Source organism: Danio aesculapii, chromosome 2 (assembly GCF_903798145.1).
Source record: "Danio aesculapii chromosome 2, fDanAes4.1, whole genome shotgun sequence".
In the NCBI taxonomy this organism is placed as follows: Eukaryota; Metazoa; Chordata; class Actinopteri; order Cypriniformes; family Danionidae; genus Danio; species Danio aesculapii.
This window is the reverse complement of record NC_079436.1, coordinates 15048888-15075473: the sequence shown is the minus strand read 5'-3', so window position 1 is coordinate 15075473 and position 26586 is coordinate 15048888. Positions and strand designations below refer to the sequence as shown.

At 35.0% G+C, this 26586-nt stretch overlaps 1 protein-coding gene across 2 annotated transcripts in view; it reads left to right on the top strand.

Annotated features, from left to right (window-relative positions):
* Positions 1-23595, top strand: part of zfyve9a (zinc finger, FYVE domain containing 9a) — a 60305-nt gene extending 36710 nt beyond the window's left edge. For both annotated transcript variants that reach the window (XM_056473379.1, XM_056473371.1), the window contains exons 11-19: positions 272-496; positions 6087-6169; positions 9057-9161; positions 9864-10014; positions 13079-13159; positions 13367-13529; positions 17712-17817; positions 18413-18589; positions 22446-23595. In XM_056473379.1, the coding sequence (XP_056329354.1) occupies positions 272-496; positions 6087-6169; positions 9057-9161; positions 9864-10014; positions 13079-13159; positions 13367-13529; positions 17712-17817; positions 18413-18589; positions 22446-22607 (1253 nt within the window). In that variant the 3' untranslated portion in view covers positions 22608-23595. The remainder of the gene's footprint in view (positions 1-271; positions 497-6086; positions 6170-9056; positions 9162-9863; positions 10015-13078; positions 13160-13366; positions 13530-17711; positions 17818-18412; positions 18590-22445) is intronic.
* Positions 23596-26586: the final 2991 nt, after the last annotated feature.

The following is a 26586-nucleotide window of genomic DNA, read 5'->3' as shown; positions in this document are numbered from 1 at the left end:
ATATATATATATATATATATATATATATATATATATTTGATTTTTTTTTTTTTTCCTACTAAGTAAGTCAGTAGTTAGATGTTTCGAACATTTTCAAAATATCTTTTGTGTTCAACAGAAAAAGGAAACTCATAAAGGTTTGGAACTACTTGAGGCTGAGTAAAGTGTGAATCAATTGTCATATTTGGGTAAACTATCCCTTTGATATTAAAGAATACAGAAATAATACAGTGGTTGAGCTTGATCTAATCGCACTCTTTCTTGTGTGCAGGAAATGTGTTAAGTCACCTGGGCCACTCATTCTTCACACAAAGCTTCCTGGGCAGCAAGGAGCACGGCGGCTTCCTTTACATCAACCCAACCTTTCAGACCCTGCAGGACCTGCCATTGCCCAATCCGCCCTACCTCTTTGGCATCCTGGTGCAGAAGTGGGAGACCCCCTGGGCTAAGGTCTTTCCCATTCGACTCATGCTCCGCCTCGGTGCAGAATACAGATGTGAGTTTGTGGCTTGATGTTGAGGCCAGTTCAATCATGTAGGTTATTTAAATGTTTAAAGGCGTCCTATTATGATTTTTTTCACTTTTTTAAATGTGAAAAAAAAAATCTAAAATGTTAAAAATCTCAAAGTCCACTCCAAAGTATAAAATCTTTAGTTTAGAAAAAATACATTTTTAAGAACTACAACTAATGGCTCAATGGACTATAAGCTTTGCTTTCTGGGGTTTTACTAATGTCAGTAAATCATCCCAAATCCTGTCAGTAGAAATTAAAGGTGCAGTATATAAATTTGACACCTAGTGCAGTGCTTCCCACACATAGACTTTACTTGGGCGGGCCGCCCAATTATAGTAACGGCCGACCAAGTATATTTGATGACAGTTGTTTTTTACTAAAATTACCCTTTTTCCGCTTGCACCAAAGATAACCAAACATCTGCGTTTGATTAACCAGTGGAACATCTTCACTCGCACCTACATATATTTTATACTGCTCATTATGTGTGCGCGAGAACTGTCAACACTTTCTCAGATGCTCTGCAGAGACCCACAGAAATGCGCCTTTTTGAGGCCTAAAAATGCTTCCGGCATCTCCAGACCGTGTTTCTAAATCTCCTAAAATGTCCGGGAGTCGACTTTTGCTTTCTCTTTCTAAAGTTGTTGCATTTTTGCATTACTCTTTTATTAAGGACAACTTTCTGCTTGGCTTTGCAGCCACGAGAAAAAGTTAGTAATAGATTATTTAATCTAAAAGATTCAAAAAACGTTACTAAATACTCCGAGAGCATGAAATGACATGTAAACTGGCTGCAAAATATATGTACACTGTTAGAAATGGTCAGTTAACTCAAATAATCTACACTTTTTTGTTCTAAATACTTATTATTAATAAATATACATTTAGAGAGAGCAGGGAGAGAGAGAGAGAGAGAGAGAAAGAGAGAGAGAGAGAGAGAGCGAGAGCGAGAGCGAGAGCGAGCAGTCGTGTGCACATGGCTCCCAAATAGCATTAGATGTTATTTCAACAGCCAATTTTAAATCTACAACCCATTGAAAAGAAATAGTGTATAACAGTGTCATAATTAAAACATACTTTTAATAGGTATTGCACACCTGGTTCAAAATACACGCAAGTGAAGGTTGCCAGATTGACAACACCAACAGGAGCGAGCCTTACTATCGAGCCTAAAGGCTGATTTAAATCGTGTTCTAAATAAAAGCAATAGCATTTGATAGAAGGAATATTTACCATATTAAAAGGAAAATGTTAACTAACTAACTGATTAACTATTTCATGCAGCTGAACAACAGAAAAATGACTATGACAATGATCGGCTCAGGTACACCTCATGTCTTTTATTCAGTGTTAAATGCTAATAATGTATGACACTAGTTCACCTCAGATCTTGAAAATAAAACAAACCATTTGAAATGGAACTTCAGAACTGTGACTTCAAACCAACATATATCAGTGATTTAGCATCTACATGTAACAATGTTAAAGTGTAATGTATTAATTAGATTATAAATCTTACCATTTCATTGGAGTGCAGTAAGTGCCCCTATCTGTGCTTCTGAATGGCTACAATTTCTGTTGTTTCATCTGGTGCAAACAGCCAAATTGTTTATGACTATGTATCTCCTCACATAGCGTGTTGTTAGGGTTACAATGTAACCTGCTCACCTAATGTTTGCGCTAGTAATATTTATATTATTTGCTAATTAATAACCACCTCACGTGGAACTGAATCTGCATCTCATTTCAGAGACTGCTACTGTCCACTGGAGGTCACATTTCAGTCGCGGACACATGCTTTGAGAGACTTGAATGAATGAAATACGTGGTTTTCCACCAAGGAAACCCAATGTGCTGAAATATAATTTGCTAAACCGTCGTTGGACTGGTAAAAGAAATCAAAACAAAGACAGATGTTCTGGCACGGAAAGCTCAATTTCCATGCAGAATATCTGATTTACATTGTTTTTCAGATAAACAAGTATGTTTCTTAAATATCTGAAAACATATTATGGCATTGCTATGCTTTAGAAGAGACAAAAACATATGTACATCACCTTTAAAATATTTTCTGGGCAGGGAGGGGCAAATAAACAATGTCATCACTATGATATGTCTTGCAGTGTTCATGCTTGTAGAAGTTGCAAGTTGAGAATACTCTTAATCAATATTCTCAGCTCAAATTGATTATATTGTGAAATATTTGACATTCTGATTCTTGGTTGTGTAAGGACACAACACATATTTTGTTGTTTAAACACCTTAATAATGATCATATTACTTGATGCATGATGGCTGATGGGCTGCACTGCACATTAGAGATTAGACCTGTGGGATTTAGAACACACAGACTTATCAACTACTCAAAAAACACATAAAAGTAAGTGTCTGTTTAACTGGGAGAATAGAGAATACTTTCTAGCTTACTAAACATCATGAAAGAATGTTTTAGTACAATCAACCCTTTAAACATGTAAAACAGGACTCCTTTAAAAATTCTAAGTCTTCCTCTAGTTTTTATTTAAAGGCCAATGATTTCTGCAATAGGTAAAATGCAGATCTACATGCAGAATATCAATATTTAATTTTGTAAAAAAAAACAAATCAAAAATAGCTCTTTACAGCCAACCACATCACATTATGGACTAGTGGCTGTGAATATTTAACAGCAAAGGAGACTAAATATGAAGTCTGCGTGTCTGTGTGCCAGCCATTGTGGAGCTTCATTTATTATACATATCCTCAAGCACACACGATGCTGGTGGCGATTTCAGTATCTGCTCACAGTGACATGAACTTAATCTCCAGAGCTTATAATTTTACAGTTGTATTTAATAATAATAATAGTTTAAAAAAAACTGTTGTCATGTCAAATACAAAAAAAAAAAAAACTGAATAGCCACTCAAAATAATAGTTTAACTGATTCATATAAATTCGTACAATCATTTTTACATTTCAGTATGGTTTGCTTATCTCCCAGTGACGCTCTGGTTTAGGGGTGGGGTTTGGGGGCACGCCTCCTTTTGAAAATTGCCTTATGAGTCCATTGAACTTATTTTATGTTAAACTGACTTAACTGCTTGTGTAACTTAAAAATTAAGTCAGAACATAATTAACTTAGTTTAATACTTTTAGTTTAATGACCTAAAAACATATGCTGTCAAGACTAATTGATTGTATAATTTTTTACAGTGTAGGAATTAAGTCCTACAAAACAAGCAAGTTAAGTTGAATTCGTAAAAATTAGCCACTTTTCAGACAACAGGTAAAAGAGTTACATTTCCTCGTGAGATGGCACTAGACATCAGTCAGCATTTAAAATGGATCAAAAAAGTTTTTCGAAATTACTACTTTTCAAAGACAAGAACGGGTACTGTTCCATAGTTTTAAGACAACTTTGAATAAAAGGTGATGATTCACTTTAAATATTGACTATTGTATATTGGTCTATTGCAGTTGTAATACTAATAATCATATTAATTATAATTCAAATAAAAAAAATCCATTACTTTTAAGAAGATTTTAACAAGTTTAGGGAAAAAATTAAATACAGTTGTGAAAATTTTAATTTATATAATCTAGTTTCAAATAACAATAATCTACATATAACTAAAAAGTTATATTCTTTGGTTTTTAATTGTATCATTTCATTCGAAACTGTAACTGCCCAGCTATGAGGGACATTAAACCTTTGTCCTCCTGACTACTGGCTGAGCCAAAGTGATGCAAATGCTACAGGCAGGGTTTTAACGACTCTGCCTTTGTTTTCTGGTGATACATTCAGGCCAAAGAAACCCTTTTGTTGATAAACTTGTGTGGTCAGTGGCTTGGCAAGTATATTCACCTACCTACCTTCTTCATTTACATGCTTTGTTGAGCCATATCCACCTAACCAAATAAAATATAAAATGATAAAACTCGCAGACTGCAGACCTGTAAGAGACTACTATAGGCTCTTGCAGACTCTTGGACTTCTTGAAGGCGCTGTATGACCGCACATTAACCAACACGTCTCAATAAAGGAATTCTGCTCGTTTCGAGTCTCCTGGGCAAGGTTCTCTCTTCACTCATTTATTTTTTACAACACAGTGCTCAGCATATATAAGTACACCCCTCCCAAATCTATCTTTTAAATTAATATGTTTAATAAGAAGCTATACAATCTATATAAAATCTTTCAATTTCTAAATGTTTGGTGACTAAAATATAATTTTAATAAATATATCTGTTTAATAAATCTGTTTTGTTTAATTCACCAAAATACGTTGCCGATATTCACTGAGAAATGGAAAAAAAAAATAATTTTCAAAGTGGGCTGTGCTCAATTATGCTAAGCACTGTAGTTGTAAAAAAAAAAATTTTTTTAAATTTGTTTTGATCATATTTTGCAATGTGAAAGTGTGCCCGTTTTTGCAAGTGTTCGAACGTTTGAATCAAACAAAATCAAAAAATTTTTTCAGTTTGCCTGAGTTAATGAACATACGCACTCGAAGGAAACAAGATCACGACACCAACCTCATTTATATCTGTTTTACACATTATCATTCTCTGAAGTAATTCACAACTTGGTCTTGATGGCAAATGTCCTCCAGAAATGACAGTGACTTTTTGTTTACAAGTTTGTGGGCAGTCAATAGTTGCTGTCATGTGATGTGCGTTTGACTGAACGGACTGTACCTCGCGTTCGTTTCATACAGATAACAAAACAATAAAACATTTTCAAGTATGTTTAGTTTATTTAAATGTAAAGATTTCAAGCTTTATTTGGACATATTTCTTATGTCTGTGAAGCAAGTATTTGCTGAGATTCTAGTGTGTTTGTTGACCTCAAAAACTGTCAAAAAAACACACGTCTGGTCTGAGCTTCTCCCCCGGAAAAACGTCAGTCTATAGTGATCGCTGTTTAGCTCCTGTACTAGAGGGTGGAGCTTTATTCGCCATATAGATTGTTACACTTTTCCAAATTCAAAACTATACAAGTGACATGTCTTGTGTATTCTATAGTCTTTAACATATCTCTTAAAACAAAGTCCAAGATGAAATGCAGAAAAAATCTGAGGTATTTTTGAAAACTGGAGGGAAAATATATATATTTGATTTATATTGCCTCTCATCATGGTAAATTGTGCAATCGGAACAGTAGGAATGCAGTAGGAAAGCCTGTTTTCTGCATCCTGTTAAAGAGCTGTTTAGGAAATGTCTTTTTCTTTGACTTTCTCACACCGACATCTCTGTTCATAATTCGCAAGCACAGCCCCCCATGGGGATAGAATACATTAACAGTGTGTTTCCTGCTGAGCTTCTCAAATCATGAACCCTCAGCCTTGATGTGCAAGCCTTTTTATACTTAGGAACTCAGTGAATGGTTATAGTCTCATGTTTAGCAGTGTTTGAGGACTGGTTGGGCACAACAGGCACCTTGATTTTTTTACATTACAGTAATTGTCTTATTATATAATAGGGGTCGCTGAGTCATGCGGTGTGTGAAGGAGCTTATTGTGAGCTGCTGATTTAACTAGTGTGATTCGTATCAGTAGTTTAGCATGTTCTTATTGTGAACTTGTTTTGCAGTTTACCCCTGCCCGCTGTTTAGTGTTCGCTTCAGAAAACCTCTGTTTGGAGAAACTGGTCATACAATCATGAACTTACTGGCAGTAAGTATGCTTATTTACCTGCATTTTTCTGCATTTAGCACATACAAGTACCTTAAATAAAATTGGGAATGAACAGGTTTTTGATAATGATTGTTATATTAGAATTTGCTGAATGTTGGTTTCCTGGGTGGTTCTGGCCTGTTGTGGATGATTATGACACTAAGGCCTCGTTTACACTGTCAGGTCTTGATGCCCAATTCCGGTTTGTTGCCTATATCTGATTTTTTTGTCTGTCCATTTACACATCCTTTTAATTGTGACCTATATCTGATCTATACCTGTGTTTACACTTGCCATACAATTTACGAGGTCGCACATGCATAAAGGCAGGTTCTAGCATCTGCCCCACACTAGCCACGATGGAAGAAATTGTCTTGCATTTAGCTCTGCGTAATATGCGAAGTTCGGCAAATGATTTTAAGGCGGAGGAGGAGGGAAATGGCCGTCATCGCAGCTTGCATCTATGGTTTATATGTGGTGTCCTCCACCATTCAGAGGAATTGTGGGTACAAGAGAGATCTCAGGTCTGGTGTGAGCAAATTGTGGCGACTGACCACTTTCCCTCTCCGTGTTTCCTCTGTTGTTGACCAAATCGGCATCTCCACACACGCTCTTCCTTCTATATCATTAAACCGCAGAAAAGTACCTGTCAAGTTTAATCACGAACAAAACAGAATGCCTTAATAAATCCGATCTGCCTGTTTACATGATAGTCGCATTGTCACATATTCAATTTATATATGATTTATTTCCACTTATAAAGGAGGCCGATCTCTGAATATTCGAAATATTTTTTTTTCCGTGTTTACATGGTCATAGAACAGATTCGATCTGTGTCACATATGAGCAAAAAATCTGAATTGGGTCACATTTAACTGGCTGTGTAAACGGGGACTAAAACACACCAGTGGGTTTCAATTAATGAGTGATTCATCGAATCATTCATTCAAATGATTGGTTTAAAGCAGCTGACTCATTTTAGAAACAAGTCAAGTGCTTATTTTCATGAAAGGATCTTTAAATGCTAAATAATTCAGGGTAAGGCTTTAAAATTATTGTTCATTAGTTATTATATTTAATAATATGAACAAACAGTTAGTAAGACATTTATATGGGTATTATTGGTATTTAATGTTAGTTAACGTTATACAAGATCATGTTAGTTTATGTTAACTCTCTGTGCATTAGCTAATGTTAACAAGCACAACTTTGGATTTTAATAATGCATTAGTAAATGTTGAACTATGATTAATAAATGCTGTACAAGATTATTAATAGTTGGTAAAAGTAAAGTAAAAGTTTATTTATAGTCACAAAGTGCTTTACAGTAAAAGAAAACATAAATTACTTTGTTAAAGTTAGTAAATACATTAACTAAGTAGTGTGTCTGCAGAGTTTTCAAAGTCTTACATTTATAAAACAATTTTAGGCCTTAAAAAGTCATAAATTCACTGAAATATTGTCTTTTATGTCTTAAAGCATTTTAAACAAGTCTTAATTTTTTCTATGTCCATGTAAAGCAACCCAATGGGACCAACACCAGTTTATTTTTTCAGTTTATTCATGACAATTTGCATGATGTTAGCAGTATTATTTATTATGCATATTTATATTTGTTTTAATAAAAATAAGTTTAGATTTGTCCACCTGTCGGGTTTTGAACCATACGGTGCAAAAGAATAGAACTGGCAAAAGAATGGAGCTGGAAATTAGAACTGAATTTAGAAATAGTTTTGAAGCAAATCTTTGCGCTTAAACAAACAAAATTAAATATGTAGGCTAATGGAGGTCTTCAGTTTCCGTATCCATGAAAGTAAAGAAGTAGGGTAAAGAGTAAAAGTAAAGTAAAGAGGCTGAATGAAGGAGGCTCATTCTTCATCCTCGCTCTGCTGATGGTTTGTTTAACTGGTTTCTCACTAGGGAAGCGTTCAGTTTTACAAAGTCCGCCATGTAAATAGCAACAGCGGCATGAGCACAACCCTGTTAGACCATGCGCCAGGGCGCAAAACATTTTTTTCGTCTTTAAAATAGCAAAAGTAGATTTGGACATGCCTTTAATTCATTTGCGCCATGTACTTTAGACTTTTCGCCTAGATCGTTAAAAAAGAGCCCTTAGTGTTTAGCCCTGTGTAAGTCTAAAATTTCATTCATAATGGCCCTAAAAGTAAAAAAAGTGAAACCTGCAGAAACCTACTAAGGGACCATTATTCTTAAGTGTTACTTTACTTAGAAATAAGTCACCACAACATTGGACTGAGACACACAGATGCTGCACTGTAGCTTTGTTTCAGTTATTTTCTTCAGTGAAACTGGGAACAAAAAGAATGGAGTATGAATATGTGAGAATGTGTGAGTTTTATGTTGCACAGGTATTCGTTGGAATAGCCAAAAATATTTTATTTGCTTTGTCTTGCTGATTACTTATGTCTTGTTTGTGTCTTATTTTATATATAAATTGGTCAACTTCAAGTCAAACTTCTAAGTATTTAGATTTTATTTTGAACTCTCAGCCAAATAATGTGAAACCATACATCATTGGAAAGATTTCTTTACAAACATGTACTTTTATATTTGGTTTTGTGCTCCACAGTCCTATATTGTGTGTAAAATCTAAATCCCTCAATATTAAATTGTTAGTTAAAAAGGTTAATAACACATTTAAGATCATTCTCACATATTGATATTTGTAAAAACAACACTTGCTTTTATAACATTATTTAACTATATCATATAGGGATGATTTTACTATAATTATATAATAATTATAGGACTAACCATTACATGAATTATAGTTTTAACATTTACATATAATCATAGACAATAAATATCATAGAATTCTAATGTGAAGCAACGTCAACTCCTTTAAGGACTTCTCGTGTGTCTACAGGACTTCCGAAATTATCAGTACACGCTGCCGGTGGTGAAGGGGCTGGTGGTGGACATGGAAGTGAGGAAGACGTGCATAAAGATACCGAGCAATCGCTACAATGAGGTCAATGAAGGCTGACACATGAAGAACACTCCACCTTTTTAACATTCCAAACTTCTTTCAGGTTAAATGGATAGTTCACCCAAAACTGAAAATTCAGTCGTCATTTACTCACCCCTCACTTGTCACAAACATGTTTCTGTTGAACACAAAAGAAGATATGTTTGAAGAAAGCTGTAAACATGTAACCACTCACTTCCATAGTATTTGTTTTTCCTACTATTAAAGTCAATTATCTCTTCAAGATATCTTCTTTTGTGTTCAACAGAAGAAAGAAACTCTTGGAAAGAAACTTGAGGATAAGTCCATTTTCATTTTCGGTGAATTATCTTAGTCTCTTTGTGCGAGTTCCAAATAGAATGCATGATGTAAATTAAATGTACAAGATCTTTGAGCAGCGAGCACAGCAGATTGATGACAAATGGAACAAGTGAAGTGCTGAAAACGGCTTGATTCAGTGTCTGGAGTTGTGGAAATCTATTGGTCTTTCGCTTCTATTTGAAAAGCTTTGACCGAGCAGAACTTGTGATGGCAGACCTTTGACTAACAGAGATGATTTAAAGCTTACTCTCTATGGGCTCTGTTAGCCTCATGTTAATTCATTCACTTAACTAGAACATTTTATACCCTGAAAAATGTCATCAAGTCTTAGGATTATGCGGGACTTTGAAATGTCCTGACAAGTCTTTTTTTTTTTTTTTTCAGCTCATGAAGGCAATGAATAAATCCAACGAGCATGTGCTGGCAATGGGTGCATGCTTCAATGATAGGGCAGATTCCCATCTCGTCTGCGTTCAGAATGATGATGGTAACTACCAGACGCAGGCCATTAGTATTCATCACCAGCCTCGCAAAGGTATGGCAAGATCACTTGCATTTGCGAACTCAATTTTTAAGCTCTTTTTTATTCCCTTTCAGCAAGCATGCAATACATTTCCTTTTGAAGCAAATAGAAATCACAGAGTCATTTATTACAGGGTTTTATAGTTATTAAACACAAAAAAATCTACAAAATTATAAATCCTGTGTAGGGCACTCATCAGAAAGACACTGGTGTATTACTAGGGTTATTACAAGACTTTAGAACTGTATGACTTAAAGGTGCAGAGAGTAATATTGACACCCAGTGGTTGAACTAGGTATTGCACTCCAAAATTAAAATACTTTTTAAACCGGCCCTTCCTTTAATGACTCCGATCTAATGCAGGTTGTCAGATTCACCAACAGGAGCGAGCGTCCCTGACTATCGAGCCTACATCATGTCCAGGAATAGTTTCTATATTAAATGGAAGTTTTAACCATCACCTGAAATATTTCAATATTCTCAATATTTCAATTTATAATCAGCAGCATAAACTTCTATGACAACGATCACCTCAGGTACTGGTTATGCTTTAATCAGTGTTAAATGCTACAAATTTGAGTAAAACTTTTTTACCTATCATTTATTGCCATACTGAAAGCAGCAGCAGATCAGTTAACCTCAGATCTTGAAACAAAAATAAACATATAAAATATATAATTTGAACTGTGACAAATATGAGTTACACAGCATTTACTTTTAATAATGTTAAACCATTATAATTATACCATTTTGTTTCAGTTGGTATTTAAATGTATCTGTTGTGTTGCATCTAAAGCCAAATAGTTTGTCACTGGAATCTTGTGCATCGCATATTGTTGGGACATGTTGTCACAATGTAACATGCTCAGCTAATCTTTGCGTTTGTAATAGGTTGTTTGCAGTTACGTGGTTCTGATGACGTGCAAAATTGAGATGGAGGGCAGGAAATAAAAAACTGAATTGGAGACGTAGAGAAAAATCTGTATTTTTGCGACTTATACCATATTTCAAAGGAGATATAAATAGAAAGTAACTACAAATGTTGGGCATGATCCTTACATCATGATGAGGGCTGAGTTTTCTACTGAACTAAAACATATTTGCCTGTCATCGATGCGGTACATGCTGTATAGTTACGTTACATGAAAAATACTATAGTATTTTTGAAGCATAATATAGATAATTACTTGTAGTAATTATATTGTTGCTGTGGTATGACACAACTGTAGTAATAAATTATTAAATAGGATTTCAGTTTTCTACGCTATAATCACAATGCACCACAGTTTACACTAACATTACAGTATTTATTGCAGTTTATCAGTTTAGAAGGCTACAGTATTTTGTTGCATTCATTAACAAAGAATGTGGGTCAAAAACATGTTTATGATAAATTACTATAGTTTTTCCCCCATGCGGATCGTCCAGACATCACAAAATAACAGATAAAAGCATACAAAATCTTGTACACATAGTCTGGATTATTATTTTTTGTAAGTGGGGAAAGGTGCTCCACAATAATAACAGTCTCGTTATGTCGCAAAAGTTGCATTTTTTTTTGGTCAATATACAACCTATATTTATATAATGTTGGCTAATTAAAGTAAATAAAATGTTACATTATCATGTGTAAATCAGTCTCATTTTGGAGGCTGCTGCTGTCCTTCTGAGGTCACATTTTCAGCATACATTGATGCAGCCTTCATGACAAATGAAATACCTTTTTTCACCAAGGCAACCATGGGGTGCTGAAATATAATTGGCTAAACTGGCAGTGGGTGGGTCAAAGAGATCAAAACAAAGACAGACCGTCAAGGAACACAGATTTTCAAAAGAGAATATCTGACTATAGCATTGTTTTTCAAATGAACAAATATGTTCTCTCAGCATGTTTCTTAAATATGTGCAAACATATTATGGTATTTCTATGATTTTGAAGAGTAAAAAACTTACATACAGCACCTTTAAGCCACACTGATAACAAACAACTGATAATAATAATAGTGTTTCTTGAGTTCTAATCATCATAATATAATGATTTCAAATTGATCATAGTAGTCAAACAGTCAAAACACTGAAGACTGAAGCAATTATGTTGAACATTCAGTTTTGTATGACTAGAATAAATAACTCTTTATGGTGCTAAAATAGGTAATTGTAGATAATTAGAACCTGCTCTATATTACAGCTATTATATTTCAGTCATTATATTGATGTTTACAGTTTTACTGAATTTTTGTATTTGTATTTCATGTTAAATGCTAAAAAAACCTTTTTAAAATATACTACTCTGTGTGTGTGTGTGTGTGTGTGTGTGTGTGTGTGTGTGTGTGTGTGTGTGTGTGTGTGTGTGTGTGTGTGTGTGTGTGTGTGTGTGCGTGCGTGCGTGTGGATGGATGGATGGATAGATTACATACATATATATATATATATATACTGTATATAAGAGTTTTATAGCAATACGTATAGCAGTAGACAGAACGATCATGAATATAGATATACAATGAGTCTTCAAGTAACTGAACCTGAGGTATTCAAGCATTACAATACTTTATGTAAAATGTATTAAAAATAAAGTCGGTTCAGTTTTTACTTGGAAATGCTGCTATAAATACAAAAAAAAAGGTCTTAAAAGGCCTAAAATTACCTTCATAAAAGCTCCAGAAACTTTCTTAATGTATGTAATTTACAGCTGTAAGTTGATTCGAATATGCTATCAATAATGATATACTATCAGGCAAGTTCTTTCAAGGATGAAAATTTAAAAATGCAATCATTTCCTCATTTCCTCACGCTGTTCCAAAACTGTTATGACAGACTTTCTTCTGTAAAACTTAAAGAAAAAGATATTCATTAATAATGTTAGTAACAAGACGATTTCATCTCCCATTTACTTCCAGTGTCTTTTTGACACTTTGGTTAACAGTAGTGTGTAGATAAATCCATTGGATCTATATTATATTTGATATTTTTTAAACTTTTAAAAGTGGAATACTATTTAAGTTAGTAAATGACATTCATCCCAAAGCGAACATTAAATGTAAGTTTTTTTAAATTGAATGTATTTCCTTTTCAGTGACCGGTGCCTCGTTCTTTGTCTTCAGCGGGGCTTTGAAAGCTTCATCGGGCTACTTGGCAAAGACAAGCATTGTTGAAGGTACGACAAAAGACATTTGCAGCCTCTTTCTCTAAATGTAGAACATCTGATCCCTCTGGAGCTGTTTCTAAACCGGACATAATCTCCCTGTTAATGCTTCTCCTTAAAAGTCACAGTTGTACTTTTTGTACCTGATCCTAATTTCCAAGTGCTTAAATGTGCAGATTCGTGTTCTTATGGGCTGTTCTTATAATGCTTGTACCGCAGATGGTGTAATGATGCAGATTACAGCCGAAACCATGGAGGCCTTAAGACAAGCTTTGAGAGAGATGAAAGATTTTAGTATTGCCTGCGGAAAAGCTGATCAGGAGGAGAACCAGGAACACGTCCAGGTTCAGTGGGTCGATGATGATCATAACGTCAATAAGGGGTGAGCGCAAAACTAAAATTGAATCCCGCTTGAAAAGTGAACCGACACCATTTCCTGAAACCACATTTAAAAGCATTTTCTTCAAATTATTATCCAGGCGTGTGTAATGGAGTGTGCTGTTGATATTTTAATTAAAGGCACATCATGTACTGCTATTAGCAGTAAATGGTTGCAAACCCACAAACATTTAGATGGGGCTCATAATGCCGCTTTTTTACCTTTACATTTAAATGTTTTTTTTAATAATGCTTAATGTTGACTTCAGTGTTTCAGAAAAAAAAAACATAATATAATGTATATTATGGTCCAAATATACTATAATGTTCCATCATAATTCAGTGTACTGGCTGTATTTATACAAAAATGAAAACATACTTACACATACTTGTATATATCAAATATATTCAAAACTAAGTGGTCACAAAAAAAAAAAAAAACTAGTGGTTTAAGAATAGTGGCAATGTATTTAGATTTAAAATGTCTTTTAATATGTCAACAAATGGCTGAATATAAGCTACTGTCTGCTTAAATTAAATTGTATTGGTTTTTTTATATATATAAAATAAACATGCTAATTTATGGGCTTCCCACAGGTTTGAAATATACTTGTGGTGGTAGCCGGATTAAAACACACCTTTTACCCAAAGCAGATGGTTAACTACATATGACAAAATATGGATTTTTAGCCATATTTTCATTTATTATACACTGTTTCTTTTCAATGGGTTCAAGTTGTTGTTGTTGTTGTTTTTTTAAGACTATTGAAATAAAAAGAGAAATCCACAATTTTTTTACTTTTATTCTATTCAGGACCAGAGTTTGGTGTAACGCGTTCCACAATAACATGTTACTGTAGTCTAATTAAATTTTTGAGGAACGCAGTAATGGAACAAATTACATTTTACATGTATGTAATTTGATTACAATTACTAAAGTCAATGTAATTGCGTTACTTAAGTTACAAATATAATGTTTAGAAGAATTTTCTTAATAACTATGCGCTTTTAAATAGCTGGAGAATGCGAGCTGAAATAGCTACTGTCGAGAGTGGTTGCTTCAAATGGAAATACAGACATTACTTTGATTTCATTGAGCATAAAAACTAAAATATTGTTGAGAAAGTCAGTCTATGTCCAGATTAAAGAACTGTCGACTGCTTTTAACTCGACCAGCAACTTGTTCAAGCATTTGAACAGAAAGCCTTCTAAGACGATACTCATCACAAAGGAGGACACTGGCGCCCAGAAACCAGCGGCCCAACAAATTAGATTTTTGTGCAGGATCAGGAGTAAAGGTATCTTCTGAATGTGAAGAGAAGCGTAGCTGCTTATGGGGCCGTTCACATATCGCGTGTTTTGCGTGTGCGCCCATATTGGGAGTGAATATTGCACGCGCATATTGACCACATATTGCACACGCTCACATTTCCCAGGCGCGCGACTGACCGATCAGCTTCATACTTTGTAAGGAATTTACACATTTTGTTCGAGTAATTACCTCAGACAAACACAGAACACCCAAACACTGCAGTGCTTTTTCATACCATGGATGCCAGTGGTTAAAGGTATCCAGTTTTCTTCATGTCCTACATTTGTGTAAAAAAGAAAAAAGAAAGATGAACCGGTTTGGAACAAGTAAATGATGAGAGAATTTTAAGTTTTGGCTAACTATCTCTTTAGCTGTTTTGAATATGTCAAGCTGCTGTGTTAAACCCATTGTAATGTTTTTTTAGTGAATATTAAATTACTTAAATAGCTGCAATTTATTTTGTATTTTCTAGGTATATTTTATATGTTTTAAAAGTAACTTCAAAGTAAATTAGTAATCTGATTACTTTTACATGAAGTAATTAGTAATGTAATCAGGTTACAATTTTCAAGTAGTAATCACTAATTTGTAATCAATTACTTTATAAAAGTAACTTACCCAACACTGTTCAGGAGGCTGCCATGTGCACCCACTGGCAGGTAAAAATCTGCTGCTGACATTTTGTACAGTATTGCCAATGCTTGTTAGATATGTATGAAATATGTAATATATCAACTTTATCAGATGAAAAAAATATATAAAGCAAATGAAAATTAATGACATAAAGGAATAAAAACATCTATGGAATAAAAATCTCTAAAAAGTATAATAATTACAAGAATAAAAAGTGTAGATTATTTAAATAAAGCAAATGAGTTGATTAACCACTTCTAAACGTGTAAATATATTTTGGAGCAAGTTAAGATGTAATTTAAAATTTTAATGTAAATTTTCTGAGTAAATAGGCAAGTTTACTGAGTCGTTTAGATCAATAAAAATTAATTAAAATCAATCAAAAGTAAATTAGGCTTAAAATAAAAATGACAACGGCTTAGAAAGCAAAACCAAAAGTAGAATCCCGAATCTCTGTGGGTTTCTGCAGACCACGTGAGACAATTCTTGCACAAAAAGAGAAGTAGGAAACATGCAGGGTTAGAGGAGATTTTTCCACTAGTTATGATTGATGTTTGGCTGTTGGGCAGATACTAAAAAAAGTGTAAAAGAATGATAATAATAATAAAAAAGTCACCAAGTATACTTGGGCGGCCGTTAATATATTTTTTCAAGCAAACTCTATGTGTGGGAAGCACTGGGCTGTATACATTAAAGCTGTAAAAAAAGCCCTTTTTGTTTTTGACCCATGTAAAATACTGTTATTTTAATGCAAGCTGCACATATTTTTAACATTTTGTGATTATATTTCTCTATTATGAGTGGTCAACTGACTGTTTATAGAATATTTTTTCTGAACCCTTTTCTTAAAAACATGGTTTTTGGAGTGCAGTGTTAACAGTCTATATGTAATACATATATTGGTACACATGCACATTTTCGATGGAATTAGGTAGAGTTGTGGCAAAAAAAAAACAACAACTCTGCATTCGTTCTCTGTTGAATCTAAGTTTAGATTTTAAAGTCCCCAAGAAATCAAAACTAACCATATAATTTTGTTAGCTCGCATTGCTAGTTTTGTGGTGAACAATTCATATGTGCATGTCATTAAGAAAAAAATGTTTGCCCTTCTAATCTTTAATTGAAATCTGAAAATGCACTTCCTGTTTGTTTTCAGTTAAATTGTCAGATTACCTATATCTTAGCAAATGGGCGTAGCTAACATATTTATCCATCTGCTGCAACTGTCAGTTTTGACAACAAACAGTAATGGTGAGGAGGAGGAGTCTGTTAGTTTGTAATAACTCTCCTCAAACCCTTTTCTTGATCTTTCTAAATGAAATGCTTACTTTAATACATCCGTTCAGCTCGCAGTAGAAAAACAATCCACACCCACTGTTTTCCATTTAATATTTGGTTTCTCTAGGAACTGCGTCACAATACTTAAAAAATAACGATCACAACTTCCGATTCATGGGGACTTTAACAGCACGTGCTTGCAATCAGTTCCTTACAAATACTTCTTAAACCTCACATAATCAAGTTAGGAAACGTTTAAATGAGTCTTCATTGTGAATGGTGTTTACATGAATCTTGTGGCATATAATCCAACTTACATGACCCAGCTCAACGCACAAACACTCTTCCTTGTGAGCATTTGAGTGTATGGGAAAAAAAACATGCTTAGAGCATCATCTGCTGGTAAAAACTAAACTCCGAATCATTCCAGAGAATATTGATGCATTCTGAAAATCTTAGAATCAATGTAGAATTGACTTCTTGAATGATTTTGGAGCCTGCACAGCTGTAGAGTTGGGATTTTATTGTTACATCAAGGCGAAAATTCAGTTCAAAGACTGCAACAAATGTGGGAAATCAAGAGATTACAGCACATCAGTTTTGGACATTTCATGCCAAACAAGTACCGTTTCAGCCAGTTCAACATGGTATAACAACACATACACGCATTAACAGGCACTGACAGAGGAAACACAATAACGTGACTATTGCCATCTGTTGGAACTTCACAAATTAGTCTTTAGATCCTGATTTCAGGCTCTGAAATTGAGTCATAGTGTAGTCAGAGCTGGGATGTGTAAGCTTAAACATCATCTATTGTAGGATATTGTGAGCCACTTTTGTAGACATCCTACTAAAAAAAAAAATCTAGGAAATCTCAGATTTTGGAGTATTACGCAAACTATGGGAAATGTTTAACAAGTCTCATTCTTGTCTGGCCATCTCAACTTTTCTCGTTTTCAGAGTGATCAGTCCCATTGATGGGAAATCCATGGAGTCAGTCACCAGCGTTAAGATCTTCCATGGCTCTGAGTATAAAGCCAATGGAAAAGTCATTCGATGGACAGAGGTATTCAACGTTTATTTGATTCAATGTTCTGAACACTTTTGTAATGACATTTTAAATCTCTATGATTTTCTTGCTTTTTTAAAGAAAAAAAACTTGGAATGCATTGAATTTTTGGCTAGTGATTACCCTTTACATGTGCATGCCTTGGTAATAGCTCAATATTGTGATCTGTGGATATTCTGCCCATGTATGTTTAGAATTCTCAATCCATGAGCTGCACATGAACTGCACATGTTCATTGAACAAGTCTAGTCAAATAACACACAGACAGGACATTTCTATTTCATATACTTGTTTTTTTTATTTGTATAATTTATTATATTATTTATTTTATTATTATATAATATTATATAATTGTTACATTTTAATTAGTTCTGAAATTATTATGTAATAATTAAAAAAAAATGGTTTGGTATCTGTTTATGGCTGAGTGCATCCAGAATTTTTGGATTCCGCCCAGAAATTTCATTTTGGTGGATCCCTACAAACATTTAGGAAAAAAATAAATTTTTAAATGCTTTTTGATTCGTAATAATTACAAAAGTATTTGATACAAATTTTGCTGTGAATGATTAATTATTTTTTTTGTGCGCAGGTGTTTTTCCTGCGGAGCGAGGACCACAACAATGGCCTGAGTGATCCTGCAGACCACAGCCGGCTCGCTGAGAATGTGGCAAGGGCTTTCTGCATGGCTCTGTGCCCTCACCTCAAACTGCTCAAAGAGGATGGCATGGCCAAACTGGGCTTGCGGGTCACACTGGACTCAGATCAGGTGACAATGTTTATGTAACTATTTTTTTATTTATTTATTATTTATTTTTTTTAAATGTATATATCTAATGGCCTTTTGAACTAATGGATTTTAATATTCAACAAAATTGTATAATATTAGCAATATATCATCATGAGCGTCCATGTACTGATACAATATTACTGCGGAAAATATTTTGGTATCAATATTTTTTTTCTACCAAAAATAAACTTGCCTTGCCTTACCACTAAAAAGGGACCCTTTTCACATTTTCTGGTTTCCCAGCAGAAGAAGTCATCATAGTTGGGTAAGCTTAGGCTGCATTTATACTGCAGATCTTGATGGTCAATTCTGATTTTGTGACTGTATCCAATTTTTTTGCTGACCTGCTTACATCATTTTTTAAAAAAGACACGTATCCGATTGTCTGCATTGACACTGCACACAGCAAAGGTGCAATGACAGGAAAAAAGTGCGGGCGCTGTCTTACATTAGCTTATTACAGAAAAATTCTAAATTGGCCATCTTTTTTTATCTAGGCTTTTTTAAACGAGTAGGCATTTTAATGTCATGCCCATGGCGTGGTTTATGCACGTGATGTATGCAACAGTTTTATATTAGTTTATATTGGTTACGTGGCGGATACTATCTCTCTCTGAAGTCTGTTCTGAAATGAAAGAGTCAGACTACATCATTCGCTATGGTTTTTAATGACTCGCGACTCGCATTGACAGGTGAAAATCCGATCTACCTGCTTGCAATGCAGACACGAGGGCATGGATCCAATTCATATTGGATACATTTCCACATATGAACAAGGCCTTAATCTGATTTGAGTAAATTGGAATCCATGTGATGTTCTCCTGTTTACACGTATGTGGGCCAAATCCAATCTGTGCCACATGGGAGGAAAAAATAAATCAAAATTGAGTCACTTGAAGCATGTAGTGTAAATGCAGCTTTAGAGCGCAGTGAACGGGAGAGTACAACAAATATTTTATTTACAATCCCTTTTTGCTTAAATAACTAAAGAAAAAGTCAGCGATGGTGTTATCAAGACTTTCAGAAAAAGGAAAAAAAAGTATGAGACTGATAACGGCAGCCAGAAGAGAGAACAACATCAAATTTACTGCCCTGCCCATAGACACTGCTTTAGAAACACCTCGCAAAAGAGGTAATTCGTTTTTTGTAATTTGATGCAAAGTTTATATAATAGATGTGTAAATGCATATAAATGTGCATACGTTTAAAGAAAAATCTAAATATTAAAACGTTTACAGGAATTAAGATGATGATGACCGTTGCGACATAACATCTTATGAAAAGTAGGGATGCACCGAAATTAAAATTCTTGGCTGAAAACCAAAAAAGAGGCAGTAAACCAAAACACCAAAATAAATTATACTAATTATTTGTTCCATTGCATGTATGGCTATGACTGTGTTTTAACCTTACTATAATCAAGGCATTGCAATTTCAAAAATTTATATTAACGTTTTCTTTACTTTTTGGGAAAACACAGGTGCAGAATTTGGGAACAAGAGCAAAGGAGAAAAGACCATAACCACACAAAACATTCAAATATGAGCAGGAAAATTGATTTTGTCTGAATGCGTTTTCATTTTTGATTCATGCTCATCTTTCGGTACACGACCTCGTTGTTTCTTATTCTTCATTTAGTTTTCTTTTGCGTGATGTTAATTTTTGATTTACGCTGATTATTTTTCGATCCTCGACTGCAATACTTTAGCCGGGAATTGATCTGCCTATATAACCACTGGCTGTTTCACAATTCCAAGAACGCTGAGAATGGACTCATTCTTATGGAGAACGGTCTTGCCAGGTCGCCTTGGAAGAACAAACTCGGGAGACCACGAGAACATAGAATGCGTCCTGTGAGAATTGAGATGCTGCTTTCTTCCTGATGGTCACATGACCTTTACACATTTTAAAGGAAAATTATTTAAATATTACAGCATTTACAATAAATCATAGTTTTTTTCCCCTTTTCTATATATACATGCACAAAACCTTATAGATATACTTTGTAAGTACGATACAAATAAAACAGATTTTAATATGAATTTCAGCAAATAAACGCCTTTAATGTGTATATGCTTTTATTAAGATTTTTATGGTAATGTTTACTTTCACTGTCTCATTCAGGGAAACTCCTGAGATAAAGTTATATCTCTGAACTTTAATAATAAACAGGTATAGAATGCTGAAGAACGCATATTGAGAAACAGCCACAGCTTCAGCTCTGCTTGCGCGAGCATGTGAAAGACCCATGTGTTCTCCGCATCCATCGCGGCCTGGATCATTTCTCTTTGTTTTCGCATTCAAGTAATGATCTTTATGTCACGGATCGAATACAGTCATGATGAAGTGCAGAATAACTGAATAGACACACCACACGTTGCTTCAGACAAGCATGTGCAAGCCGCGGTTTCTGTTTGCATCATCATAACATACTGTTTTGGCCGCGTTGTTTCAGTGATAATAATGTTTCCGCCGAAAACTGAAAATGCACTTTTGGGCCATTTTCGGGTTCAAATTTTCGGTGGCCGAATATCCAGTGCAACTATAGTGAAAAGGTTCCATTATTAGATATATGGAGGTGTAAATGAAGATTAAAAAATGCTTTTGAAAATGGATCTCAATGGCAAAGGTCCATTTTTTTGGACTTTAATTTCCCGTTTCCACTGAGTCGAAACGGTACGGTATGGGTTGGTACGGGTCACCTTTATCAAGCTTACGTTTCCACTGCCAAAAGGGTACCAATGGTGTGGTGTATGACAGAAAGTTTCAAAGTAAAAGTGGGTCGATCACACATCATATGAGAAGCACTTCTTACAAAACAAATGCTTTATACGCATAAATACTGGTGTATAAATGTTCATGACTAACCTTTCTCCTATGAATAGGATTTGATTATAACTCAAATCAATGATAGGGTGAAATAGCCTACTGTAATTATAGAAAATAAATAAATGTAACAAATATGAACGTATACAGACCCTTACAGTCTCTGATATGTTACCAATTACAGAAAAACTACACATCGCATTCATTTAGGCCTTATTTGGGTTAAAAAAAAACGCGCAACATATATCCCAGTCAGTGCAAACCTCTCATCTGTATCTTAAATCTTCACCAGCATATGTAACCTCTTGTTAGAAAGTAATTTCGAGTTCATAATATTCCAAAAGGTGATGAAAATTGTTAAACATGGCAGTTTGTTCATGTTTTAGGTTGCTGAAAGAATCATTTGCTCCATTGTTTTTTCCAGCTTCTCCTTTGTTTTTTCGCACTTCACTCTTGCATTTGTCCATTTCTGAATGGATCGGATGTCAGAAGCGATTCAATAATCACGTGCACTTTATTATCATGAGCTCAAGAAGTTCGCTATTTCTAATAAAGATGCAAGCGATAAAGCGGAACCAATCACGCTTTAGATGGATTTTGTAAACAACATCAGCACACAGGGTAGATTCTGCTCTTCTTCTTGGCTTCTTCTGTAAACCAATAGCGTTCAGCTGCACGTCTGGCTCTGCCTTTTGGTACCCTTATGTTGTGCTAGGTACCCTTTGCAAAGGGTACCCAAAAATTGGTATGGTATGGTTGGCTTTTAGGTACATTTTGACAGTGAAAACGGCCATAAAAGCGTACCGTACCGTACCGTACCATACCACTCAGTGGAAATGGGCCATAAACGTCTCTGGACTGTTGTTGTGTATATGGAGGGCCAGAGAGCTTTCCTTCTTAATTTGTGTTCCAAAGATGAATAAAGGTCTTAGGGGATTGGAACGACAAGGGTAATTGCCAACCAATTTTTCATTTTTGGCGAACTAACCTAACTCCTGATGTCTTCCAGGTGGGCTATCTTGCAGGCAGTAACGGTCAGCCGCTGCTCCCCCAATACCTGAGCGATCTGGACAGCGCGCTCATCCCAGTGATCCACAGCGGAGCCTGCCAGCTGAGTGAGGGGCCTGTGGTGATGGAGCTCATCTTCTACATCCTGGAGATCATCTCTTAAAAAAAGGAAACCCCCATCCAGTCTCAGACTCGCGCCTCCCACCAGCTCAAGATCTTCTTCAGTCGCTCCTTTTCTCTCTCATTTGCACTTCAAAGAGCCTGAAAGCTGTGCAGGAACAAGTCCTCCATATCACCTATGCACCATCTCCACCGGGACGTCCTCTGCTGAACGCGGTGCTCCCTTTGGTTTCTCCTCACCCCTCAACTCCACTGTGGAAACCATAAGGCCCTGTTGAGTCTGAAGGGGTGGTCGTTCTGAATTTGATTGCTTTGGACGCATTGTAGCAACACTATGCTGAAACACAAGATGGCGCTCTTTAAGTTCAGCCCTAACGGAGAATCTCCAGATGTCGACGTTGGCCGAGAAGAGTAGGTTTGTGCTATGTAATGGTTTGTGGTCCAGTACCTGGGCCATCGATCGGAAACGAAAGACGAGATTCAGTCTCGCCTCTAAGCTTTATGAATCACCAGATGCTTTATTTCATGAATATGGACCTTGTTTTTTTATTGGTTTATGAAAAACTGCTCCAAAGCTAAAATGATGTAGCTTCTTCAAAGTTGGACTGCTTGGCTTAGGAAAGTTGATGATGATAATCTCAAGAATGGACCTCTGTTACTTATTAATATGATTATAAGACAATATGATCCAACTACAATTTCAAGCGGCCTTCAGGAATGAAACTACAGCTTCAAGTTCTACGTAATAGTAGGTTTTGAGGATCTCAGTCCAATAGAGCTTTGATTGGTTTGGATTGGGATGGTGGATGATATGTTACCGTTTTTTTGGCCCGCTGCATTTCGCATCCCGTCCCATCTGTTGACCTATTTAGCAGCCCATGTTTATATATATATATATATATATATTTTCTGCCAGTGTTTTTAACATGCTATCATATAAAGGATTGTGTAAGGAATAGCAATGCAGAGCAAAGGATATTAAGCCATCTTTAAGAAATGTAAAGTGGGAATAAAGAATGGAATTACTATAAGTGAAATGTTATTGGAAGTTTGAATGTTAAGTTCTATGACCAAGGTTGGATTTTCATACATAGTTTCTAAATCAATGGTCTCAAACTCAATTATTGGAGGGCCGCAGATTTGCATAGTTTAGCTCCAACCACCTCCAACTAACACCTGGTTAATGGTGTCTTGTAGTCTTGAACACCTTGATTAGTTGCATCAGCTGTGTTTGATTAGGGTTGGAACAAAACTGCAGAGCTGCGGCCCTCCAGGAATTGAGTTTGAGATCTATGTTCTAAATGAAAGTTCATGTAAAAATGAAGATTTGCAGTTACTTTACTCATCCACAGGTCATCCAGGTTGTAGGTGGCTATTTTTTTCTTCAGCAGAACTATACAGAAGATTTTAGCTCAAATCTAGATCCTTGGGGATTTATAAGGCAAGGCACTTTGAAACGATCTATATGTTTTTTGACTCTCAATGTGGTGATGTCATTGGCCCATGAACATTTTCTGCTTTTCATTAAATAATTCACAACTGTAATAAGAGGCAATTCAATCATAACTTAATGTTAAAACAGCTGTCATAACATTATTTATCAAGATGAGTCTCTTTGTGGATTCTCAGAAGCTATAGAAATGAAAAATGTACAGTAAAAAAGGAAATGCAATGTGACCATTGTTTTTGTTTTCATCCCTCAAAATGGTCTATACAGGTTAAACTAAATAATACTCGTGGCTCTAGATCAAGGGTGCTCAACCCTGTTCCTGGAGATCTACCTTCCTGCAAAGTTCAGTTCCAACCCTGATTAAACACACCTGAACCAGTTAATTAGGACCTAAACAGAACTTGGTAATTACAGGCAGGTGTGTTTGATATGGGTTGCAACTGAAACCTGCAGGACGGTAGATCTCCAGGAACAGGATGATACATTGAGGTCTTAAGAAACGAGAGACCGACCTGCTTTTTTGTTTTTAAATAGTACGTCACCTACATCTTGGATAAGTTGAGGGTGAGTAAATGTAACACATTGCAATTTTTGGATGAAGCATCCCTTTAATCTAGTCGTCAGTTATGAGGCGTCGGAGTGGACAAAAGTCAAGCAAATGCAGAGAGACTGAGAGACTATTAAAGTTACTATTATTAATTGCTATTACCAATACTACTATGTTTACTAATTTGTTTCCATGGGTTTCATTTAATGTAAAGATGGCACATTTTGTTAACAAAATTGTAACGTTTGTGAAGTTATAATTTGCACTTTATTTAAGATAATTTGAGCAGTTTTGCTGACTTTAAAAATGCAATTTATTACTCAGGTGTGTCCTAAAAAATGCTGAGTGACCATGTAAATAAAAACAAATAGGAAAAAAATGGATTAATACGTTGAAAATTGCATTTATACTTAAACGTTTTATTAAACTTTGAGCAGATATGTCGAGCACCAATAAATATAGACCACTATTATATTTTAATATGTATTAATTCATTAGGCCAACTGATACATTATCTTTTCTTTTTATGGGTTCAATCAAAGGCTATAGAATACTATAAAGGGACTTTGGGTTTATTCAGAGTTTTTAAAAAAAAGTTTTACTTTTTAAATCATCCAATTACTAAACAATTGAAACAGAAGAGGAAATTCTGTGAACTCACTGATGTGATGACAGCTCAAGTATTTTTTATTGCAGCGCTTTAGCAGGCTACTGCAGTGCAACAAAATAATGAAACTTAATATTAGATGTCTCCTAAACATGTTGGAAAATTTAAGCTTGAACAAAAGTTGGCTTTGTATGTTAAATCTCTCTCTGTCAATTCAAATTTGTATCATCAAAACATTTGTAATTGGGTCATTCCTACTATTCGGTGCCATTTGTGTCCCCAAGGCATTATATGGTACAGAATATTTAAAATTGCAATAAATAATTCCTTAAAGATGGTTTGATAGGATTATCCCGTTTCACAACAGGACACAATGATAACTAAGTGCTCAAAATTAATAAAAATGTAAAATAATTACTCTGTATTCAGTGCAAGAAGCTGAATTGCCGTGCCATTAATTAATTAATAAGAGTAACTTTAATAGTCACTTGGTCTCACTCGCGTGCACTCGGCCTCTCTCGCGTCCACTTGGCCTCTTGCGCATACTCGTCTCTCTGCATTCGCTTGACTTTTGTCTACTCCGGCACCTCATAGTCAGTTTGGGGTCATTATTTTCTCAGTGTTGAGGTGTGGTCGTATTAATGGAGCCTGAAGTAATTGTCTTATTGTTTGAACATAGTATAAATTACAACAGAATCACAGGTCACTTTCAGATCTAGTAAAAATCCTTTGCTGGTCATCAACAAAATGCTTAATTTAATGTTCTTAAAAGTGAAGCCAAAACTTTTTTTAGTGTCCCGCTTTGGCTCATGTAGCGGGATGTTCAGCATGATGATGGAAGGCATGGCTGACATCGCGATAATTTATTTTACCGCGCTATTTTTTGCGATGTGAATAAAATTTCACAAGAATAGCTCTATTTTAAGATATCATTATTGTTGATCGACTGGGATGATCAAGTCTTTTTTTATGCAGTGCATCTGCATAAATTATAATAAATCACAAGCAAAGATAGATAAATAAATAAAAAGGACATTCCGGGGAGTCTAGCAGCATTTAAACAATCAAATGTAAAATAACATGGCCATCATTGCATAAATAATAAAAAATAATAATTAAATTTAATAATATCTTTTAATCTTTAATAAATAATCTTATCCTGTTAATATTTCAGTTACACACATTGCGATATCAATGCTCAAACGATATATTGTTCAGCCCTAGTGGAAGGTTTTCATTGGCCAAATATGGTTGCTTTACAAGTCAGTCACATGTTGTTTTATTGTCTGACCAGTTTGTAAAACTCTTGTTTTAAAGAGGCCTTATGGGAAATATTATTGTAATTTAAAATAGCCAGTGTTCAGTTGATGATGATGAAGCAGTTGTATAAATGACTCTTTTATATGGATGGATTTTAC